General features: G+C 39.4%; 1 protein-coding gene across 1 annotated transcript in view; it reads right to left on the reverse strand.

Moving 5' to 3' along the window:
• Window positions 1–21200, reverse strand: part of Dpy19l2 (dpy-19 like 2) — a 137719-nt gene that overhangs the window by 74198 nt on the left and 42321 nt on the right. Inside the window, exons 5-8 of the mRNA XM_057768122.1 lie at window positions 16355–16475; window positions 14047–14140; window positions 3741–3798; window positions 1567–1658 (exon numbers count right to left, since the gene is read on the reverse strand). Of these exons, the coding sequence (XP_057624105.1) occupies window positions 1567–1658; window positions 3741–3798; window positions 14047–14140; window positions 16355–16475 (365 nt within the window). The remainder of the gene's footprint in view (window positions 1–1566; window positions 1659–3740; window positions 3799–14046; window positions 14141–16354; window positions 16476–21200) is intronic.

Consider the following 21200-nt stretch of genomic DNA (forward strand, 5'->3'; position numbering starts at 1 on the left):
TACAGGCCTTCAAGGTCTAGATCTTAAATGTCCCGACTAACACATTTTACTGTATGACTCCCCTAACCCCCAATTAGCCAGGTTAATATTACTTCAAATGAACAATCCTCCTCTTCTCCTGGGAAATGAGAGGGTAGCATCTTTCTCTATAATTTTTCTAAGCACACAAAGTAAGGAATGAATCCAGAAACCTGAACTGGGAACAGATTCCCAAAGCCATATTCGAGGTTTAATTGCTGGCACACCAGGGGCAGTCTGCTCTCCAGATCTGCAGGGAGCTCAGGATGTATGCGCCATCTTTATTCAGTTGACTAGCAAATGTTGCCTCAACCATTTACTTGACTGTGCCAAGTAGTCTATGGCTAAAGATTCAAATTCAGTATAATTCCTGCGTCTATGGGTACTTTTAAATACATAATGCACAACTTTAGGAAGAAGGGCAGGAAGGAGTGAAGATTTCCATATGAGGCAGAGGCTGCCAGAGCTTAGTAACTGCGAGTTAGAAGACATAATGATCATGATTTCATTCAGTGGCAACTTTCACTAACGTTCTACGAACTCTATTCATATAACAAAGTTATTTATTGTATTCTACTTTTCTTACTTCTCAGACCTCTTACATTTCTAAAATGCTTAACTTAATACACAAAAGAGTGTCCAAGACAATATGAAACTAGCCGAACTATAAGAAACATCGTTCAGAAGTTGATTATATATTACACATATGTACAACATTCATATACCCATCCGTGTGTGTGTGTGTGTGTGTGCACGCTCTTTGGTACTATAAAATTTACACCTTCCCAAATCCATGTGTACATGGGTCCCCTTTTCATGGCACTATGTCAATCCTCTTTCAAAGACTCAGTTTGGGAACTAAAGAGCTGGAGTATGTTGGCTTTGAGGAATCAAGTACTTATTTGTCAAAAGCATTTGAATGGGGCTGGACACACGGCTTTTGCAGAGGACCAATGTTCAATTCCCAGCTCTCACATGGATCCTCTTTTCAGAGAATATGACCCAATCTTCTGGCCTCTGTGGGCACCAGGCTTGTATAAAATGAACATGCCACACATGAAGGCAAGATACTTATTCACACAAAAGAAAACTAAATAAATCTTTCTTTTAATTATTATTTAATTATTAATTATTATCTAGACCCTATAGGCTAACATTTTCATGTTAAAAAAAAAGTTTACAAATTTATGTTGCAGTTACCTTATTACTCATTTTATATCTATTCATTTTTGATATAAATGTTTAAATTAGGTAATTATGACTTAGGTAAAAGCAAATCTTAAGAAAAAGAACCCAACTTATTTAGCTTTGTTTTATTGTAGGGGAAGCCCAGCCTACCTTGCTTGAAGGGCGGGATCCCCTTAGGCTAATATTTACTTATAAATCTTGCAGGTGTGCTCCCCACCTTCCCTTCTGTTTCCTGCTCTCGGCTGGAACCTTGGTTTTGTAAGTCCTCCCCTTATTAAAGCTGAATTTATTATATTGAGCTTGCCTGGCTAATTCTGTTCGCCGTTCATTTACACCATAACATTTTATGACAGAAATTACCTGAGTATAGTAGTTAAAACATACATCTGAAGTACAAGGAATGGATATGAAAAACTTTCCCGGAGAGGTGGTGTCCACATCACACGGGTGGCCTGAAACCATAAAACATGCAGATTGCATTATTTTCCATTAAAGTAAACGTTACTCACTTAAAACTCAGGGATTGGCTTATTTTCAGAGTTTTAACACCGGGTTCATTAGATCCTATTTCTCACTGTCTGGAATAGCTTCTGGTCCTTTGACATCCTCTCTCATGGCCATTAAGGGGAGCCCTATTACTGGAAACAAGTAAACACTGTATTAAATCACACACAATACAGCCAAAGGACCAACAAATACACAGGGATAGGCGCTGTGAGGACCACTGGCTCAGAGTGCACTGCAACCGGAGCCTGGCATTTGGGGCTTCGAGGTACATGATCTGGCTAGGAAACCATGTTAATCAAAAATATAGAGCACTTGCAAAATTCACGATTCTAGACACATTAAGTTCCAACTAATATAGATATACATAATCAGTGGTCAATTGAATCTGAGTTAATCAAATCTACTCTACATGAGTCAAGTTTTTAAAAACAGTTGAAAGCACTAAGAACTGCTGTTAATGAAGACAGTGACAATATTAAATTTGAATATACATATTTAGACTGCCTTAAGACATATGGATCCATATTTTCTGTATAAATTTTTATATCAGAAGCCCTAAACTTATAGAAAGAATTTGAGTTTTTATCATTGGGTAAGTCTGATTGCTTTATTAAGGGCCTCCGAAAATCATAATTTGTTTAAGAAACTAAACTTGCAAACCTTAAAAAGAGTAATGGTTTTATTCAAACTTAAACTCAGTCCATCAAAGCCTGCACACCCAAATAAAATGTTTTTCTTTGTGCCAACAGATGAATTACAAGGCATTTGTCTTCACTGAATGTCATATTTAAAGCATTTTATTTAAAGCATTTAAAGCATTATTTAAAACATTTAAAGCATAAAGTGACTTTGTCTCTTCCTTTATCTAAGCGATTTTTAAATTGGCCCACTATAACAGCAGATAAGGACATCCACTGCATGTCACCTGAGCCACTGCATAACACATCTGATTCCAAACATTAATAGTCAGATTCTGTCTTCTTACCATGCATTCAACATCTAATACATAACCCAGAACATGGATCATACTCACAGTGAATCTATCATGTCATAAATTGTTTTTAGGAGCACCTTACAGCCAACTGTGTTTGGGATGGCTTATGGAAAAGGAAGACTAATTCAGTAGAAGCGGCAAAGGAACGAGGCAGCTACTGAATGAACTGTGTGCCTGCTGTCAGGCCAATACCATTCTAACCACTGAGAAGAGCAAAGACGTAAAATTTCAATTATGGGAGATGGACAAGTTCTGGAGATATGATGCCCTCAACATTTTGTTAAGTTTGGGGGCTGGGCAGATAGATCTGGAGGCAAGAGGATTGGTGTTTAATTGCTAGTAACCACATGGTGGCTCATAACTGCCTGTACCTCCAGCATGCGCACACACAATCTTTAAAAATAACTGTATTGTAGAATAAAAAAAGCAAACTGTTAAGAGAGTGGGTATTGTGCTAAGTGTTCTTACCATTAAGAAAACACTTAATTCTAGCCCTTAGGAGGCTGAGACAGGAGAATCAAAAGTGTTGAAGCAAGACTAGAAGACACAGGGAGACCCTGTCTGAAAAGGAGAAAGTGGTAGGTTTATATTTCAGAAAGACAGGAAACTGAGGTTTTAGAATCAGACCAACACAGATTAGGTAGCCTATCTTCACCTTGAAATCTTGGTTAAGTAATATAATTCTCTAAATTTCAATTTCATAACCCATATGATGAAGATAACACCCACACACCAGACATCTAATAGTCAATGAATGACGTGTATAAAGTGACTGGTTCAGGGAGTGCAATGTTGTCATTAATCTATAAAACATATGTATGGAAATAAATAAGCACCAAAATATTGATGGATCACCTGTTTTAAATTGTACTGATTTATAATTTTAGATTAGTAATTAACATATCAATTTACAAAGTAAAGTGCTTTAAGATCTCACAGTCACAACACAATGCAATCATAGTAGTTTAGTGATTATATATTCTTGTTCATACAAGCCACTCTATGTTTCAAAAAGGTTGAATAGAAAACTGACCTCTCCATGATTGAAAAAGTAGCACAGCACTGTAATCAGACCTCCTAGCTGACTCCCACTGTAAAAATAATAAAGTACACAGTCATAGCATGCAACATATAGGCTCTTCCCACAAAATTATATCACAATTAAAACCATAATTTTCTATGCTTAAAACATGAATAACTAAGTCATAAAACCACAAATATTTCCCCCAAAGCCTGTGTAGTTGGTTTTTTAATCCTGGCTGCATAAAAACACAAAGTGCCCATGTAATACAATCTCAGTTTTACAATTACATTAAAATATTTTCTAAATAAACCATGACCAAAAATAATTTTAAACACACAGCCCAGCCCTTTGATCTGTATGCTGTTCTGTCAATAATGTAAATGCGCTAATTGTGTCTTTGGAAATTAGGCTTAAGCGACTGAAGATTAAAGTCAAAAGACTAACAGCTTCACTTCGCAGAGACTCATGACCATTTGATTAACTGCAAATACTCTGATGGACCCATGCTGTAGACCCTACACAGCAGACCTACAGGGACTCATAATCATCACAGACTCTCAGATCCATGCTGTATAGTGGGTTTTGTCTTGTTGTACGTTTATCCACGGCCCATATCCCAGGCCTCTATATTATAAACATGAAGCTGGCAGACTCTATATATGCCTACTCCTCACTGTTTGCTTAGTTTAGGATACAATAAATATTGGTGAAATGAAAGGAGGAGGAAAGAATGAGATGAAAAATAAAAACAAAAACAGCAAGCTGTGGTAACAGCCCTGACCACTGTGTAGGGGTAATAAGGTAATAAGCTACGGAAGAGCTGAGTGAGGAGAGAAATGATGTTATAAGTCATTGTCAGCTTCCTTACATTGACCAGAGGGAAGCATGACAATGCATTGTGATTTTACTTTAGAAATTTTTTAGTTAGCTCACAACATAATAGTTTCATTATGAAATTTTCATATATATATATATATATCTATGTATATATACATATATGTATATATAATTTTACTTTGGACATATTAAATCCATTATATTCTTTGGTTCCTTTCCCACTTTGCATTCTTTTTGGTCTGCCTTCACTTTCCTCTCTCATATATACACATATGTATCATATATAAAATAAATATATAGTTAATTTCTAACCTACATTACATAAACTATTATATGTCTATAAAATCTAGATTCAGATAATCATATATGTATGCTTTCCCCATTACATTTATTTTTACTTTACATGTAGGAGTGTTTCCCTGCCTGTATGTATATATGTGCACCTTGTGCGTGCATGCCTGGTACCCAAGGAATCCAGGACAGAATGTCATTCCCTCTGGAACTGGGATTACAGATGGTTGTGATCTGCCATGTGGATGCTGGAATATGAACACTGGTCACCTGCAAGGACACCAAGTGCTCTTAATCACTGAACAATCCCACCCATTGATCACTCTTGTCCCCATCCCCACACCCATTAGTCCCCTGTCCTCTAATAACACCCATTGATCACTCTTGTCCCTATCCCCACACCCGTTAGTCCCCTGTCCTCCAATAACACCCACTGATCACTCTTGTCGTTATCCCCACACCCGTTAGTCCCCTGCCCTCCAATAACACCCACTGATCACTCTTGTCGTTATCCCCACACCCGTTAGTCCCCTGCCCTCCAATAACAGTAGTCCTTCCAATTTCATGGCTCAGCCTATACTTTTTAAATCTAGATTAAATCTACTAATAAAAGAAAACATGGTATTTGTCTTTATTGGGTTTTTTGTTTAATTATGATACTCTCCAGTTCCAAACATTTTATTGTGAATGAAATAATTTCATTTTTATTTATAGCTGGATAAAGCCATTGTATATATCTACCACGTCTCCTCTGCTACTTTTAAATTTTTATTTAGATTAGAAAACAAATAAATGAGTTTTATTAAAACATATTCCTACAAATGTGTCATAAATTTATTCTCACCCCTACTTGCTTTGCTTGTGATGATGACTTTGCCTTAATTTTTAAAGAGAAAAGTTAACTCATTTGGCTCTTCTAAGGAGCAATGGGGAGTGGGGGAATAATATGTGACTGTCATAATTAACTTTATGACCTGCGACTAGGCACATTTACACTTCAAACAAAATTGTGGTACTATTATCAATAAAGACTGCCTAATGAATGTGTCTTGATGGAGGTGGGTCTTTATCTATCTGTTGCTTTCATTGATTAACTAATAAAGAAACTGCCTAGGCCCATTTGATAGGCCAACCCTTAGGTGGGTGGAGTAGACAGAACAGAATGCTGGGAGAAAGAAGCGATTCAGTGAGTCGCCATGATTCTCTCACTCCAGACAGATGCAGGTTCAGATATTTCCTGGAGAGCCAGCTCGTGGTGCTACACAGAATATTAGAAATGGGTTAGATCAATATATAAGAGCTAGTCAATAAGAGGCTAAAACTAATGGGGCAGGCAGTGTTTAAAAGAATACAGTTTCCGCTTGGTCCCTGGCTCATTGGGCTACCAGGAGTCCCTGTGTAGGTGCTGAGAAGGTCCATCTGGACGGGTGAGTGTGTGCTATCCTGGGGCGGACTGTCCTGGTAGAGAGCACAAACGCCCCTCCCCCAGCTCCTGCTGCAGGGCCTTCTTTCCTACACAAGCGCCCCCACCCCCACCCCCAAGCCTGTCTTGTCTGCAAGGTCCTTTGTTGTGGAACAGCTTCCTGCCCTTTCACTAAGGCTACCAACCCAGAGCAGTGAGTGCCTGACTAGAGGGCAGGCCTCAAGGTCCCCGCCAGGGAACGCAGGCCCCTGCTGCTGGGGCTGCAGGGTCTGCTGTGCTCTCCTGGACCCGCTCTGCCTGCCTCCTACTTCCCTTGGTCCCTGGCTCATTGGGGCTACCAGGAGTCCCTGTGTAGGTGCTGAGAAGTTCCATCTGGACGGGTGAGTGTGTGCTATCCTGGGGCGGACTGTCCTGGTAGAGAGCACAAACCCCCCTTCACTAAGGCTACCCAACCAGAGCAGTGAGTGCCTACCTAGCGGGCAGGCCTCAACAACCCCCGAAAGGGAGCACAGGCACCTCCAGCTTGTACTGCAGTGTCACCTGTGTTCTACTCGACCCCGCCCTACCTCCTGCATTCGCCCTTTTTTCCGCGGGTCATTGGAATACCAGGCGTCCCTGTTTTGGTGTTGAGGAGTTCATCTGGAAGGGAACGGTTCCCGCCCCTACACTGAGGAGATACACCCAGAGAGTTAGTCACAGCAAAGACTGGTCCAAGACACCAGGCCTCTCCTGGCTCCATTTGAAGGAAGAGATGGGCAGGCGACAATGCAAGAATTCCCCCAACAACTTGAAAGGCAACGTGACATCACCAGAATCCAGGAATCCCAAAATAAGAAGTGTACACCCTAATCCAGAAGAATTAGAAGAATTCGACTCAAAAGTGAATTATATGAAAATAATAGAGGACCTTAAACAGGAGGTGAAAAACTGCCATAATCAATTAGAGATTATAAACAAAAAGGTAGAGAAAATGAATAAATCTCTCAAAGATACCCAAGAAAACCAAGAGAAACAAGAAAAAGTAATCAAACAGGTAAGGGAAACGGTTCAAGACTTGAAGAATGAAGTGGAAGTAATAAAGAAAACACAAACTGAGGGAAGGATAGAGATGGAAAATTTGGATAAACGAACAGGAACTACAGAGACAAGTACTACCAACAGATTACAAGAGATAGAAGAAAGAATCTCAGACACTGAAGATACCATAGAGAAAATAAACACTCTGATCAAAGAAAACAGCATAACCAACAAATTCTCATCACAAAACATTCAGGAAATCTGGGACACAATAAAAAGACCAAACCTAAGAATAATAGGGATAGAAGAAGAAGTACAGCTCAATGGTCCAGAAAATATATTTAATAAAATTATAGAAGAAAACTTTCCCAACCTTAAGAAAGATATTCCTTTGAAGGTCCAAGAAGCATACAGAACACCGAATCGACTGGATCAAAAAAAAAATCTCCTCGTCATATAATAATCACAACACAAAACATACAGAATAAAGAAAGAATATTAAGAGCTGCAACGGAAAAAGGTCAAGTTACCTATAAAGGTAAACCTATCAGGCTTACACCTGATTTCTCTATGGAAACCATGAAAGCCAGAAGGTCCTGGATAGATGTACTGCAGAAACTAAGAGACCATGGATGCAAGCCCAGACTACTATACCCAGCCAAGCTTTCGTTCACTATAAATGGAGAAAACAAAATTTTCCAGGATAAAAACAAATTTAAACATTACGTAGTCACAAATCCAGCCCTATAAAAAGTAATAGAAGGAAAATCACAAACCAAGGAGTCCAACAATGCCCACAATAACTCAGACATCTAATGACCCTTCACCAGCACAACTTGAAGAAGGGAAACACACAAACTCTACTACCAAAAGAAAGAAAGAAAGAAAGAAAGAAAGAAAGGAAAAATGACCGGAGTTAAGAACCACTGGTCATTAATATCACTTAATATCAATGGACTCAACTCACCTATAAAGAGGCACAGGCTAAGAGATTGGATACGAAAACAGGATCCAACATTCTGCTGCTTACAAGAAACACACCTCAACCACAAAGACAGACATCCATTCAGAGTAAAGGGCTGGGAAAAGGTTTATCAAGCAAACGGACCTAAGAAACAAGCAGGTGTGGCCATACTAATTTCTAAGAAAGTTGACTTCAAACTAAAATCAATCAAAAGAGATGGAGAGGGACATTTTTTACTCATAACAGGAACAATTCATCAGGATGAAGTCTCAATCCTGAATATATATGCCCTTAATATAAAAGCACCCACTTATGTAAAAGAAACATTACTAAAACTCAAGGCAGTCATCAAACCACAAACACTAATAGTAGGAGATTTCAACACTCCTCTCTCACCAATGGACAGGTCAATCAGACAGAAACCTAAAAGAGAAATAAGAGGATTAAGGGAGGTAATGAATCAAATGGACTTAACAGACATCTATAGAACATTCCACTCAAATAGGAAAGAATATACCTTCTTCTCTGCAGCTCATGGGACCTTCTCGAAAATAGACCACATACTCGGTAACAAAGCAAATTTACACAGTTACAAAAAACTATCGGTAACCACCTGTGTCTTATCAGATCACCATGGATTAAAGTTAGAATTCAACAACAATGCTATCCCCAGAAAGCCTATGAACTCATGGAAACTGGACAGTCAACTACTGAACCACACCTGGATCAAGGAAGAAATAAAGAAATTAAAGTCTTTCTTGAATTCAATGAAAACGAAGACTCAACATACTCAAACCTATGGGACACTATGAAAGCACTGCTAAGAGGAAAGTTCATAGCATTAAGTGCCCACTTAAAGAAAATGGAGAAAGCACACATTGGAGACTTAATAGCCCACCTGAAAGCTTTAGAAAAAAAAGAAGCAGACTCACCTAGGAGAAGTAGAAGACTGGAAATAATCAAATTGAGGGCTGAAATCAACAAAATAGAAACACAGAAAACAATCCAAAGAATCAATGAAACAAAAAGCTGGTTCTTGGAGAAAATCAATAAGATTGATAAACCCCTATCCAAACTAATCAAACGGTGGAGAGAGAATACGCAAATTAACAAAATCAGAAATGAAAAGGGAGACATAACCACAGACACAGAGGAAATTCAGAGAATCATTAGATCTTACTACAAAAACCTGTATGCCACAAAATTGGAAAATGTAAAAGAAATGGACACTTTTTTAGATAAGTACCATATACCAAAGTTAAACCAGGACCAGGTGAACAATCTAAATAGACCTGTTAGTCGCGAAGAATTAGAAGTTGTTATAAAAAACCTCCCCACCAAAAAAAAGCCCAGGTCCAGACGGCTTCAATGCAGAATTCTACCAGAACTTCCAAGAAGACCTAATACCTATACTTCTTAATGTATTTCACAATATAGAAACAGAGAAGTCATTGCCAAATTCCTTTTATGAAGCTGCAGTTACTCTGATACCAAAACCACACAAAGACACAACCAAGAAAGAAAACTACAGGCCAATCTCACTCATGAACATCGAAGCAAAAATACTCAATAAAATACTGGCAAACCGAATCCAAGAACATATTAGAAAAATTATCCATTATGATCAAGTAGGCTTCATTCCAGAGATGCAGGGCTGGTTCAACATACAAAAATCTATCAATGTAATCCATCATATAAATAAACTGAAAGAAAAAAAACATATGATCATTTCATTAGATGCTGAAAAAGCATTTGACAAAATTCAACATCCCTTTATGATAAAGGTCTTAGAGATATTAGGGATACAAGGGTCGTACCTAAGTATAATAAAAGCTATTTATAGCAACCGACAGCTAACATCAAATTAAATGGAGAGAAACTCAAAGCTATTCCACTAAAATCAGGAACATGACAAGGTTGTCCACTCTCTCCATACCTCTTTAATATAGTGCTTGAAATTCTAGCAATAGCAATAAGACAACATAAAGGGATGAAAGGGATTCAAATTGGAAAGGAAGAAGTTAAACTTTCATTATTTGCAGACGATATGATAGTGTACATGAGCGACCCCAAAAACTCCAGCAAAGAACTCCTTCAGCTGATAAACACCTTTAGTAGCGTTGCAGGATATAAGATCAATTCCAAAAAATCAGTTGCCCTCCTATACACAAAAGATAAGGAAGCAGAGAGGGAAATCAGAGAAGCATCACCCTTCACGATAGCCACAAATAGCATAAAATATCTTGGGGTAACTCTAACCAAGGAAGTGAAGGATCTATTTGACAAGAACTTTAAGTCTATGAAGAAAGAAATTGAGGAGGATACCACAAAATGGAAGGATCTCCCTTGCTCTTGGATTGGGAGGATCAACATAGTAAAAATGGCAATTCTACCAAGGGCAATTTATAGATTCAATGCAATCCCCATTAAAATCCCATCAAAATTCTTCACAGATCTTGAGAGGACAATAATCAACTTTATATGGAGAAACAAAAAACCCAGGATAGCCAAAACAATCTTATATAATAAAGGATCGTCTGGAGGCATTACCATCCCTGACCTCAAACTCTATTACAGAGCTTCAGTATTGAAAACAGCTTGGTATTGGCATAAAAACAGAGAAGTCGATCAATGGAACCAAGTAGAAGACCCTGATTTTAACCCACAAACATATGAACACCTAATTTTTGATAAAGGAGCTAAAAGTACTCAATGGAAAAAAGAGAGCATCTTCAACAAATGGTGCTGGCAGAACTGGTTGTCAACGTGTAGAAGAATGAAAATAGATCCATATCTATCACCATGCACAAAACTCAAGTCCAAATGGATTAAAGACCTCAATATTAGTCTGAACACACTGAACCTGACAGAAGAAAAAGTGGGAAGTACTCTACAACATATGGGTACAGGAGATCACTTCCTACGTTTATCCCCAGCAGCACAGACATTAAGGACAACATTGAATAAATGGGACCTCCTGAAACTGAGTAGCTTCTGTAAAGCAAAGGACACTGTCACTAAGACAAAAAGGCAACCCACTGACTGGGAGAAGGTCTTCACCAACCCCGCAACAGACAAAGGTCTGATCTCCAAAATATATAAAGAACTCAAGAAACTAGACTTTAAAAGGATAATTAACCCAATAAAAAAATGGGGCACTGAACTGAACAGAGAATTCTCAACAGAAGAAATTCAAATGGCCAAAAGACACTTAAGGTCATGCTCAACCTCCTTAGCGATAAGGGAAATGCAAATTAAAACAACTTTGAGATACCATCTTACACCTCTCAGAATGGCTAAAATCAAAAACACCAATGATAGCCTATGCTGGAGAGGTTGTGGAGAAAGGGGCACACTCATCCATTGCTGGTGGGAATGCAAACTTGTGCAACCACTTTGGAAATCAGTGTGGCGATTTCTCAGGAAATTTGGGATCAACCTACCCCAAGATCCAGTAATACCACTCTTGGGAATATACCCAAGAGATGCCCTATCATATGACAAAAGTATCTGTTCAACTATGTTCATAGCAGCATTGTTTGTAATAGCCAGAACCTGGAAACAAACTAGATGTCCTTCAATGGAGGAATGGATGAAGAAAGTGTGGAATATATACATATTAGAGTACTACTCAGCGGTAAAAAACAATGACTTCTCGAATTTTGCATGCAAATGGATGGAAATAGAAAACACTATCCTGAGTGAGGTATCCTAGACCCAAAAAGAGGAACATGGGATGTACTCACTCATAATCGGTTTCTAGCCATAAATAAAGGACATTGAGCATATAATTTGTGATCCTAGAGAAGCTAAATAAGAAAGTGAACCCAACGAAAATCATATAGTCATCCACCTGGAGAGGGGAAGTAGACAAGATTGCAGGGCAAAAACTGGGACCTTGCGGGTGAGGTGGCATGAGGCAAAGGGGAAATGGGATGAGAAACGTGAGAAGGGGAGGATGGGAGGAGCTTGGGGGATTGGGATGGTTGGGATATAGGAAGGGTGGATACGGGAGCAGCGAAGTATATATCCTAACTAAGGGAGCCATCTTAGGGTTGGCAAGAGACTTGACTCTAGAGGGGTTCGCAGGTGTCCAGGGAGATGTCCCCAGCTGGTACCTTGGGCAACTGAGGAGAGGGAACTTGAAATGACCCTATCCTATACTGATGAATATCTTACATATCACCTTAGAACCTTCATCTGGCGATGGATCGAGGTAGAGACAGAGACTCAATTTGGAGCAACGGTCTGAGCTCTTAAGGTCCAAATGAGGAGCAGAAGGAAGAAGAACATGAGCAAGGAAATCAGGACCACGAGGGATGCACCCACCCACTGTGACAGTGGAACTGATTTATTGGGAGCCCACCAAGGCCAGCTGGTCTGGGACTGAATAAGCATGGGTTGAAACTGGACTCTCTGAGCATGGCGGACAATGAAGGCTGATGAGAAGCCAATGTACAATGGCACTAGGTTTCGATCCTAATACATGAACTGGCTTTGTGGGAGCTTAGCCTGTTTGGATGCTCACCTTCCTGGACGTAGATAGAAGACCTTCGTCTTCCTGCAGGGCAGGGAATTTGGACTGCTCTTCAGTATCGAGAGGGAGGGGGAAGGGTGTGGGGGGAGGAAAAGAGGAGTGGGGATAGGGGGAGGGGAGTGGGGGGAGGGGGCAATATTTGGGAGGAGGGTAGGGAAAGGGGAAACGGGGAGCAGGTGGAAATTTTAATTAAAAAATAATATATATATATATATATATATAAAGAATACAGTTTCCGTGTAATTATTTCAGGGCATAGCAGCCCCGCCACTCCACCAACAGAGTGGCGCCAAACGTGGGGTGCCAAAATGTACCGACGTAAATGAATACAGACAGATTATAAAAATATATACAGCTTTAATGAGGAAATAGACTTACAGGACCACAGGTTCCCGCGGAGAAAAGGAAAGCAGAGAAAAGGGCTGCTGGGATCACGCCCGGCAGATTTATAAGTAAACATTAGCCCGAGGCGAACACGCCCCCAATGGGTGGGGCTTAACCCTACAGTGTCTTCTACAAATGATATTAAAAAATTTTGATAGTTTTTAAAACCTCACGTCAAAAAGAATAAAGTTGGAAACAACATTCTGCTATGTAATGTTGTCATAATTTACACATGAACTGGAGTGATGTGGGATTCCCCTCTGTACGCTGTGAACATAGTTTATTACCATTGGTTAATAAAGAAGCTGCTTTGGCCTATAGCAGGGCAGAATATAGCAAATCAGGAAATCCTAGCAGACATAGGGGAAAGAAGATGGAGTCAGGGAGACTCATGTAGCTATCAAAGGAGAAAGATGCTGGAACCTTATCAGTAAGCCACAACCCCATGGTAATACATAGATTAATAGACATGGATTAATTTAAGATTTAAGAGAAAGCTAGACATATGCCTGAGCCATTGGTCAAACAGTGTTGTAATTAATATAGTTTCTGTGTGATAATTCAGTCCAGGCAGCCAAAAAGCAAAACTGTAGTCTCTGCTTACACTAGAGTTATCTTCACTAACATTTTTGTTAGTAAGTCTTAGTTTTCAAAGATCCCCCAAAGGGTAAAATAGAGACCTGTAGAGTGTTTTTCAGTATAATCTCATTTTCTGTTTGCATGGCATTGGTTACAGAAAATCAAAACTACGAAATTCCTTATGCCCAGTCAGTTGGCTTCCTCAAGCTTCCTTTTCATTTAGCCACAGGAATCAACCAGTCTTTATAGTCTCACTCTCTCTGCTAATCTTTACTAGTCTTACCTCAGATAGGTACCATAGATGAAGAACAATCCCATCATTAGTCCATTTAAAATAAAAATTACACCAACATAAAAGCAAGCTGGGTCTCCCAATCCTTTAAAAAAAAATACACAGATTGATCAGTATTTAAGGAGCAAAATTATTTCGGTGCTTTATACTCATGAACTCATAAATCTGCTAAAAGCATTTGCTTTCATGATCAGTCTTTAATGCTACAATCCTCTTTACCTCCATAGAGGATGGTACTGTTTGCTGTCCTGGGGAAAAGCCATGGCCTCCCACACAGCCCCAACCCCTACAACATATATGTTGTTACATTAGTACTTTCCCCTAGTGGCCTGCTTCTATAATGTAATGGTATGTTGTGGTTCACATAATTGAAATGATAATGCTACAGTGTTGGGGACTTTCTGCAGAGCCACTTGAAGTCCCTGGAGCCACTGATTATTTTGTCTTTTTTAGGCTCTTGAGGAGTGGCATACAGTTCCTAACGTCTGAAAAAGCCTTAGTCTCTGTGATATGATCCAATCACTTCATCCGTTATGGTGTAGACAGAATGCTAGCATATCTGATACATGTAGTTGTGTGCATGTGCATCACTTTCTGTGTGCTTTACAGTCATCGATTTACACAATTCTCAGGCCAGGTTCGAGATTAACTGGTATAAAGGATTTTTGTATTTGAGAAAACAATATTAAAAACCTAAATAATTTCCAAAGTTAATGCTGCTCTGTCTGCTGAGAGGCGGGTCCTGTGACCCTGTTTGCTCTGGTTCTTTAACCCTTTCATCCCAAGACCACATGGCCTCTGTCACACGCTCTCTACTTCCAGATACCATCCATGCACAGTTGGTGTCAAGTCTATATCCAGACTGATCTTTTTCCTACTTCTATGCTTCTACAGCTATGTACCCACTGATCATTTCCAGCTCTGGGTCTTTCAGTTGAAAGACGAATACATAAAGTGAAACAACATCCATGCTAGCTACTTTTCATTCTCTGTCAGTCCAAAGACTCCAGTTAGAAGCCAGTAGTATGATTCTTCACTCTACTTCTCACCCAAACATGCTGCTTCCAAAATCCAGACATTTATAGTGATCTTTCTCATGAACTGACCGAGAGGTTATCAGTCATCTACCTGACCACATGGAAGCTACCACTGCCCTTACAAATGTGCTTTTCCTGCAGCTTGCAGTGATGCTTCAGAATGTAGATCTGTTACGGCACATCCAAAGATAAGAGGCAAGTAAGTCCCCAGCCAGTACATGGTCCAGTGTGCTCTGTCCTTGATTACATTCCCAGCGTATCAACCTTTGTAGTATAGTATGCACTATGGTTATAACTACTAACAGCCTGTTAATAGTAAAAGCTCTCCAAGTTTAAGACCCATGTCTCCTGACTCTTCTGTGCAGTCCAAGTACCAAACACCAGCCTGCTCTGATTGGGAACTTAATATACACCACACATCTTCAAGGTAATGCCTTTTACCCTCAGAAAAGCTGATGATGGACACACTACAAAGTCTAGTGTTTGATGAGCCATAATTTCCATTCCTGTATTTTGCCAAATTCACAAAGTATTTCACTCCTTGAACATTCTCCACCAGTATCACCTTAGGCTTTTAAGGAAATCAATTTTTAAAAAGTACAGGAAATTCAATGTTTTTAATATGCCAAGAATTAAATAAATGTAGTAAGTAGCAATATTGTGGAGAATAGTCATGTGTGAAGATATTATAAGCACTTTGTGTTAGATCCATGTTTCTATGTGGCTATCAACAGTCTCATAAGGCATCTGGCAAACTGTTACATGATTCCAACAGAGTTTGATTTTTTTGTTTCTCCGTTTTTGTTTAGTTTTGGGAGAGATGCCAATATAGAAGATATTCAGGGTGAGTTTCATTAAAATTCCTCTTATAGTGTGAACAAGGGTAAAGCAATATTTATAATAGCTTATTATTAGCATTAACTAATCTATAACTATTATAAGTATGTATTTGACCCTTTGCCCCCCAAATGTATGTACTAACATTGCCCCAAATATTCTTTGTACCATCTAATTCTGAAACAAACTCTTACTCAAAAGTGCTTATGTTGGGATATATCGATGCTCAAGTTAAATTTCCAGTTTATACTCAAATTATTAGGGATGTGGCCTTCTTGTAAAATAACTATAAGGTGCAAAATACTTATTGTGATGGGACATTTCTTTACTGTCTTAAATAAAATTGATCACAGTTTATTATAAACATTGAAATGTGTCACAACATCAGATGTCTACGAAAACACCAGTGAGCATAGGACACATGCCTTCACAGCTCTGAACTTCACTAAGAGGCTCTATTCTGGTGACATTCCAGCAGGTCTTAGTTTTCAATCCAAATAAATCCATTGTTCCCACGATTGTGCGATACCAGTAGGCTATGATTACCTATAAAAGAGAAGATGGAAGAAAATATATTCTGATCACAAAGACAGCTTTTCTAAAATGCCACTCCTTGATGGTTGCTTTAACATTATAAACCTAAGCAAATTTATTTGAGAAAAACTTATTATATTAGTAATATTTACATAGATTAGTCAATTTAATTGTAGTAATATAAACACACAACCAAATAGAAGAGTATAACTCTGAATTTCTTTATTATTAAGACACATCATTTAAAAAACTGAAGTACAATGGAGTAACAGCTCCAGGGCACATTAAGAACTGGAACAGGGACAAGACTGAAGCAACTGGTTCTTTTCAACCTGAAACCTATGCTTCCAAGTTCTGAAGCAAGGGAGGGAACTAAAAACAGAGAAAAATAAAATAACACAAAATGCTCTCTCTGGGATTTTTAACTAGGTGAATTTTTGATAAAAGGTATGAGAATTGTTGGTAGAAAGTAAAAAAAGAATTTCAAAAAAGAAACACATGGATCTGACACTAAATGCTGGGAGTCACCTTGTCATCTCTCTGGCCGACAGCATGTAGCTGCACTTACTCAATGACACACAACTCTGAAAAGCCTCACAATGTTCTTTCTCAGTCCAAACTATAGATTTACAATTTTGTCTTTTAAAAATTACACACTCTTAAAATTTTAACATTTTTATTCTTATGACTTTTGCCATGCCTGTACAAAAAATACCACATTATATGTATATGCTAAATCTAGAATTATATTTCTCTTGGTATGAACTTTGACATAGTAAGGAAAGCATAGCTTTGGAGTCAAACTTAACTCAAACTCTGTCTCTGGGGCTGGAGAGATATCTCAGTGGTTAAGAAAACACACTGCTTTTCCATAGAACTACAGTTCCATTCCCAGCACCCATGGTAGGTAACTAACAATCACCTATAATTCCATCTACAGGGAATCAGATGCTCCTTCCTGAACTCTACGGGCAGTTTCACTCACACATGTATAAACCATACACTTACACATAATTGAAAATAAAATAAATCTGATTTTAAAAACCATTCTCACTCTGCATTTTGTAATTTCTATGTTTCTGAGTGAACTTTCAGCCTCAAAACATCAGCTCGTCTTTCAAGTAAACTTAATAATAACCATTTTTAACCATGAAATGAGTGAGAGAACTTCTGTGTAAAAGGCTGGCATAGAATAAGCATGAAATATATTTAATCTTCTCAAAAAGTTCTAAACTTACATTTTTAACCCACAGTTAGATATTGACAATATAAACACAAAAAGCGAGAACACACAAAACTGTGATATTGTGTAGTCATCAGTTAACTTAGGCCTTCCACATGTTTCATCATCTCAAGATGGAAATACAACTCAGAACAAACCGCCAGCTTCAGGTCTTGCCAATGCCATCATGTTTTTTTTTTGTTTGGTTTTTTTTTTTTTTTTGGAAAAAAAATTTTCCGCCTCCTCCCCGCCTCCCATTTCCCTCCCCCTCCTCCCGCCCCTCTCCCCCTCCCCCCACTCCTCTTCTCCTCCCTCTCCAGTCCGAAGAGCAGTCAGGGTTCCCTTCCCTGTGAAAAGTTCAAGGTCCTCCCCCCTCCATCCAGGTCTAGGAAGGTGAACATCCAAACTGGCTAGGCTCCCACAAAGCCAGAACATGAAGTAGGATCAACACCCCGTGCCATTGTTCTTTGCCTCTCATCAGCTCTCATTGTCCACCATGTTCAGAGAGTCCGGTTTTATCCCATGCTTTTTCAGTCACAGTCCAGCTGGCCTTGGTGAGCTCCCAATAGATCAGCCCCACTGTCTCAGTGGGTGGGTGCACCCCTCGTGGTCCTGACTTCCTTGCTCATGTTCTCCCTCCTTCTGCTCCTCGATAGGACCTTGGGAGCTCAGTCCGGTGCTCCAGTGTGGGTCTCTGTCTCTATCTCCATCCATCGCTAGATGAAGGTTCTATGGACCCAGCAATACCACTCTTGGGAATATACCCAAGAGATGCCCTATCATATGACAAAAGCATTTATTCAACTATGTTCATAGCAGCATTATTTGTAATAGCCAGAACCTGGAAGCAACCTAGATGTCCTTCAATGGAAGAATGGATGAAGAAAGTGTGGGATATATGCACATTAGAGTACTACTCTGCGGTAAAAAACAATGACTTCTCGAATTTTGCATGCAAATGGATGGAAATAGAAAATACTATCCTGAGTGAGGTAACCCAGACCCAAAAAGAAGATCATGGGATGTACTCACTCATAATTGGTTTCTAGCCTTGGATAGGGGCCACTGAGTCTATAATTTGTGATCCTAAAGAAGCTAAATAAGAGGGTGAACCCAAGGAAAAACATATAGTTAGCCTCCTGGCTATGGGAAGTAGACAAGATTGCCAGGAAAAAAATTGGAATCTTGGGGGTGGGGTGGGATGGAGGTAAGGGGAGATGGGGAGAGAAAAGTGTGAAGGAGAGGATGGGGGGAACTTGGGGAAATGGGATGATTGGGGATAAAGGAAGGTTGGATAGGGGAGCAGGGAAGCATATATCTTAGTTAAGGGAGCCACATAAGGGTTGGCAAGAGACTTGAACCTGGAGTGGCTACCAGGTGCCCAGGGCAATGTCCCCAGTTAGTTCCTTGGGCAGCTGAGGATCCTATAGCCATACTGATGAATATCTTGCCATCATGTTTTAACAAGCAATTTATCACATTTTCACAATGACTTTTAAGGCATCAAGGAGGAAACTAAAAATACAGTAAGCCTTCAATAAGGCTATGAGGATGTTTGCAGCAAGCCCATGAGTGTTTCACAGGTAGCCTCACCCTAACCCATATAACACTAAGCTGTTAACTAAGACATACATACATCTCACAAGCAGCGTCTGCTCTCCTGTATCCCAAAGTCCTCACTGCCGTGGCATCTGTGGACTAAGTCATACATGTATTCCACAATTAGCACTGCTAGTTACCACTCTGTGGTAACCTCAAGTCCCCATATCTGAAGTCCAGATTCCCTGGTGCCCTCCAAGGAAGCCCTCCTCTTCCCCTGCCCATTAGGGCTCTAAGATTGTCAGTTGGAGATCTACATTAAATGCTTGCGCACCATGCTGGTAAATCTCACCTTTGTCTCTCTCTGCACTCTAACCTCAACTTCTGAGGAACTTCAGAAAAAATCTTTTAGCTCCATAAAAGCCCCTTCATGTGTTCAAAGCTTCATCTTGGCTCAGCTGAGCATGGATGACTTCTATACCCCAATAACACATTACCACTGAGTGGTCCCAAGACTGAATCACAAGCACAAGCCCAGAAGATTCAAATCTTCGAAGTTGGGCGGCAGTCAGTAAGGATCCAAATACCCACCCAACAATGGCAGCACAGATATCCATACCAAACGACCCAGGCAAAGGCCTAACCACAGATGCCCAATTCCTATTGTGGAAACACAACACAAAGAACCAATACAGTATAGTATTCCCATAGTCATTTTCTTTGAGAAAAACAATTTAGAAGACGCACAGTACAATAAACACAAAGTATCAGTTATAAATATGTACAAAGAATTCAAAGGGAGTATGAATAAACACCTAAATGAAAACCAATACAACACAAACAGTTGAATAAAATAAGACAATTTTAGATATGAAAGATAGGATTCAATGAAGATTCTGGTTTATTACTTTTATTGTTTTAGAATTTAATACATGTATATAATTTGTTTTGAGAAAATTCACTTCCCATTCTCACTCTTCTGATTCCTTCCCTTTTCTCAACACCTCCCCCATCCTACCAACCTTATATGCTCTTTTTTAAAAGCCACTCAGTTCACTTGCTGCTTCTAGTTCTGAATAAATCTAATTTATCACGCAAATGGACTCAAGAACAGAAACCACATGGCATCTCACTGGATACAGAAAAAGCCATAGACAAACTTCAAAAGCCCTCAAACAAGAACCATGAAGGCTTCCAAAGGAAGGAGGCAACCAATGTTTCTACCCAGTTATGATGCCTAAGAAGCAGCCATATCAATGACCATAATGGCATGACATCTCTAAGGGTGCAGTAATGTCACTAGCACTTTAGCGGTAACCAACAGCTCTCTAATTGTACTTAAAGCTGCTCAACAGGAAAGAAATCATGCCCAGCACTGAAAACCTAGGTAACTACTTAGTGCTAACGAAGTCATGGATACTGGATGAGAGTCTACAACCACTACTTTAATAAAAGCCAGCATAATACCTAATGATGATTTGTCTTTCTAACTACAGATACATGTCATCTTCACCCCTCATCAAGGAAACTTCTCTTTGCAAAGAAAGGAGACCATCCAGGAAAGTTCTCTTTGAAAAGGAAGGAGACCTACAGAAAACTATAACCATTCAAAATGCAGAGCTGTGGAGCTCAGTCCTAAAGGATCTATCTATAAAACCTTACCATACCCTAAGGCTCTGGGAACATTTCAGTAAAGGGAAACAGATAGATTGTAAGAGCCAGGGGATCAGAGAGATCGTTGTGAGATTATGTCTCATAGTGAAGTCAGAAGTTACATCCATAAAAGCACTAACATAACTGCGCAAACGTGAGCTAAACAAGGTAATAGCGACAGACATACCAAAGTGGGGTGAGAAGACTCAGGAGGCCTCAACCTATACAACTAGGGAGTGTTGAGAGTGGAGGGACAGTCTTTCCCAGGGGCAAGCACACTAACTACTTGTCCAATGCCAAACGGTTAAAAACCATACATGCAA

The sequence above is a fragment of the Chionomys nivalis genome, chromosome 4, assembly GCF_950005125.1.
Source record: "Chionomys nivalis chromosome 4, mChiNiv1.1, whole genome shotgun sequence".
Lineage (NCBI taxonomy): Eukaryota > Metazoa > Chordata > Mammalia > Rodentia > Cricetidae > Chionomys > Chionomys nivalis.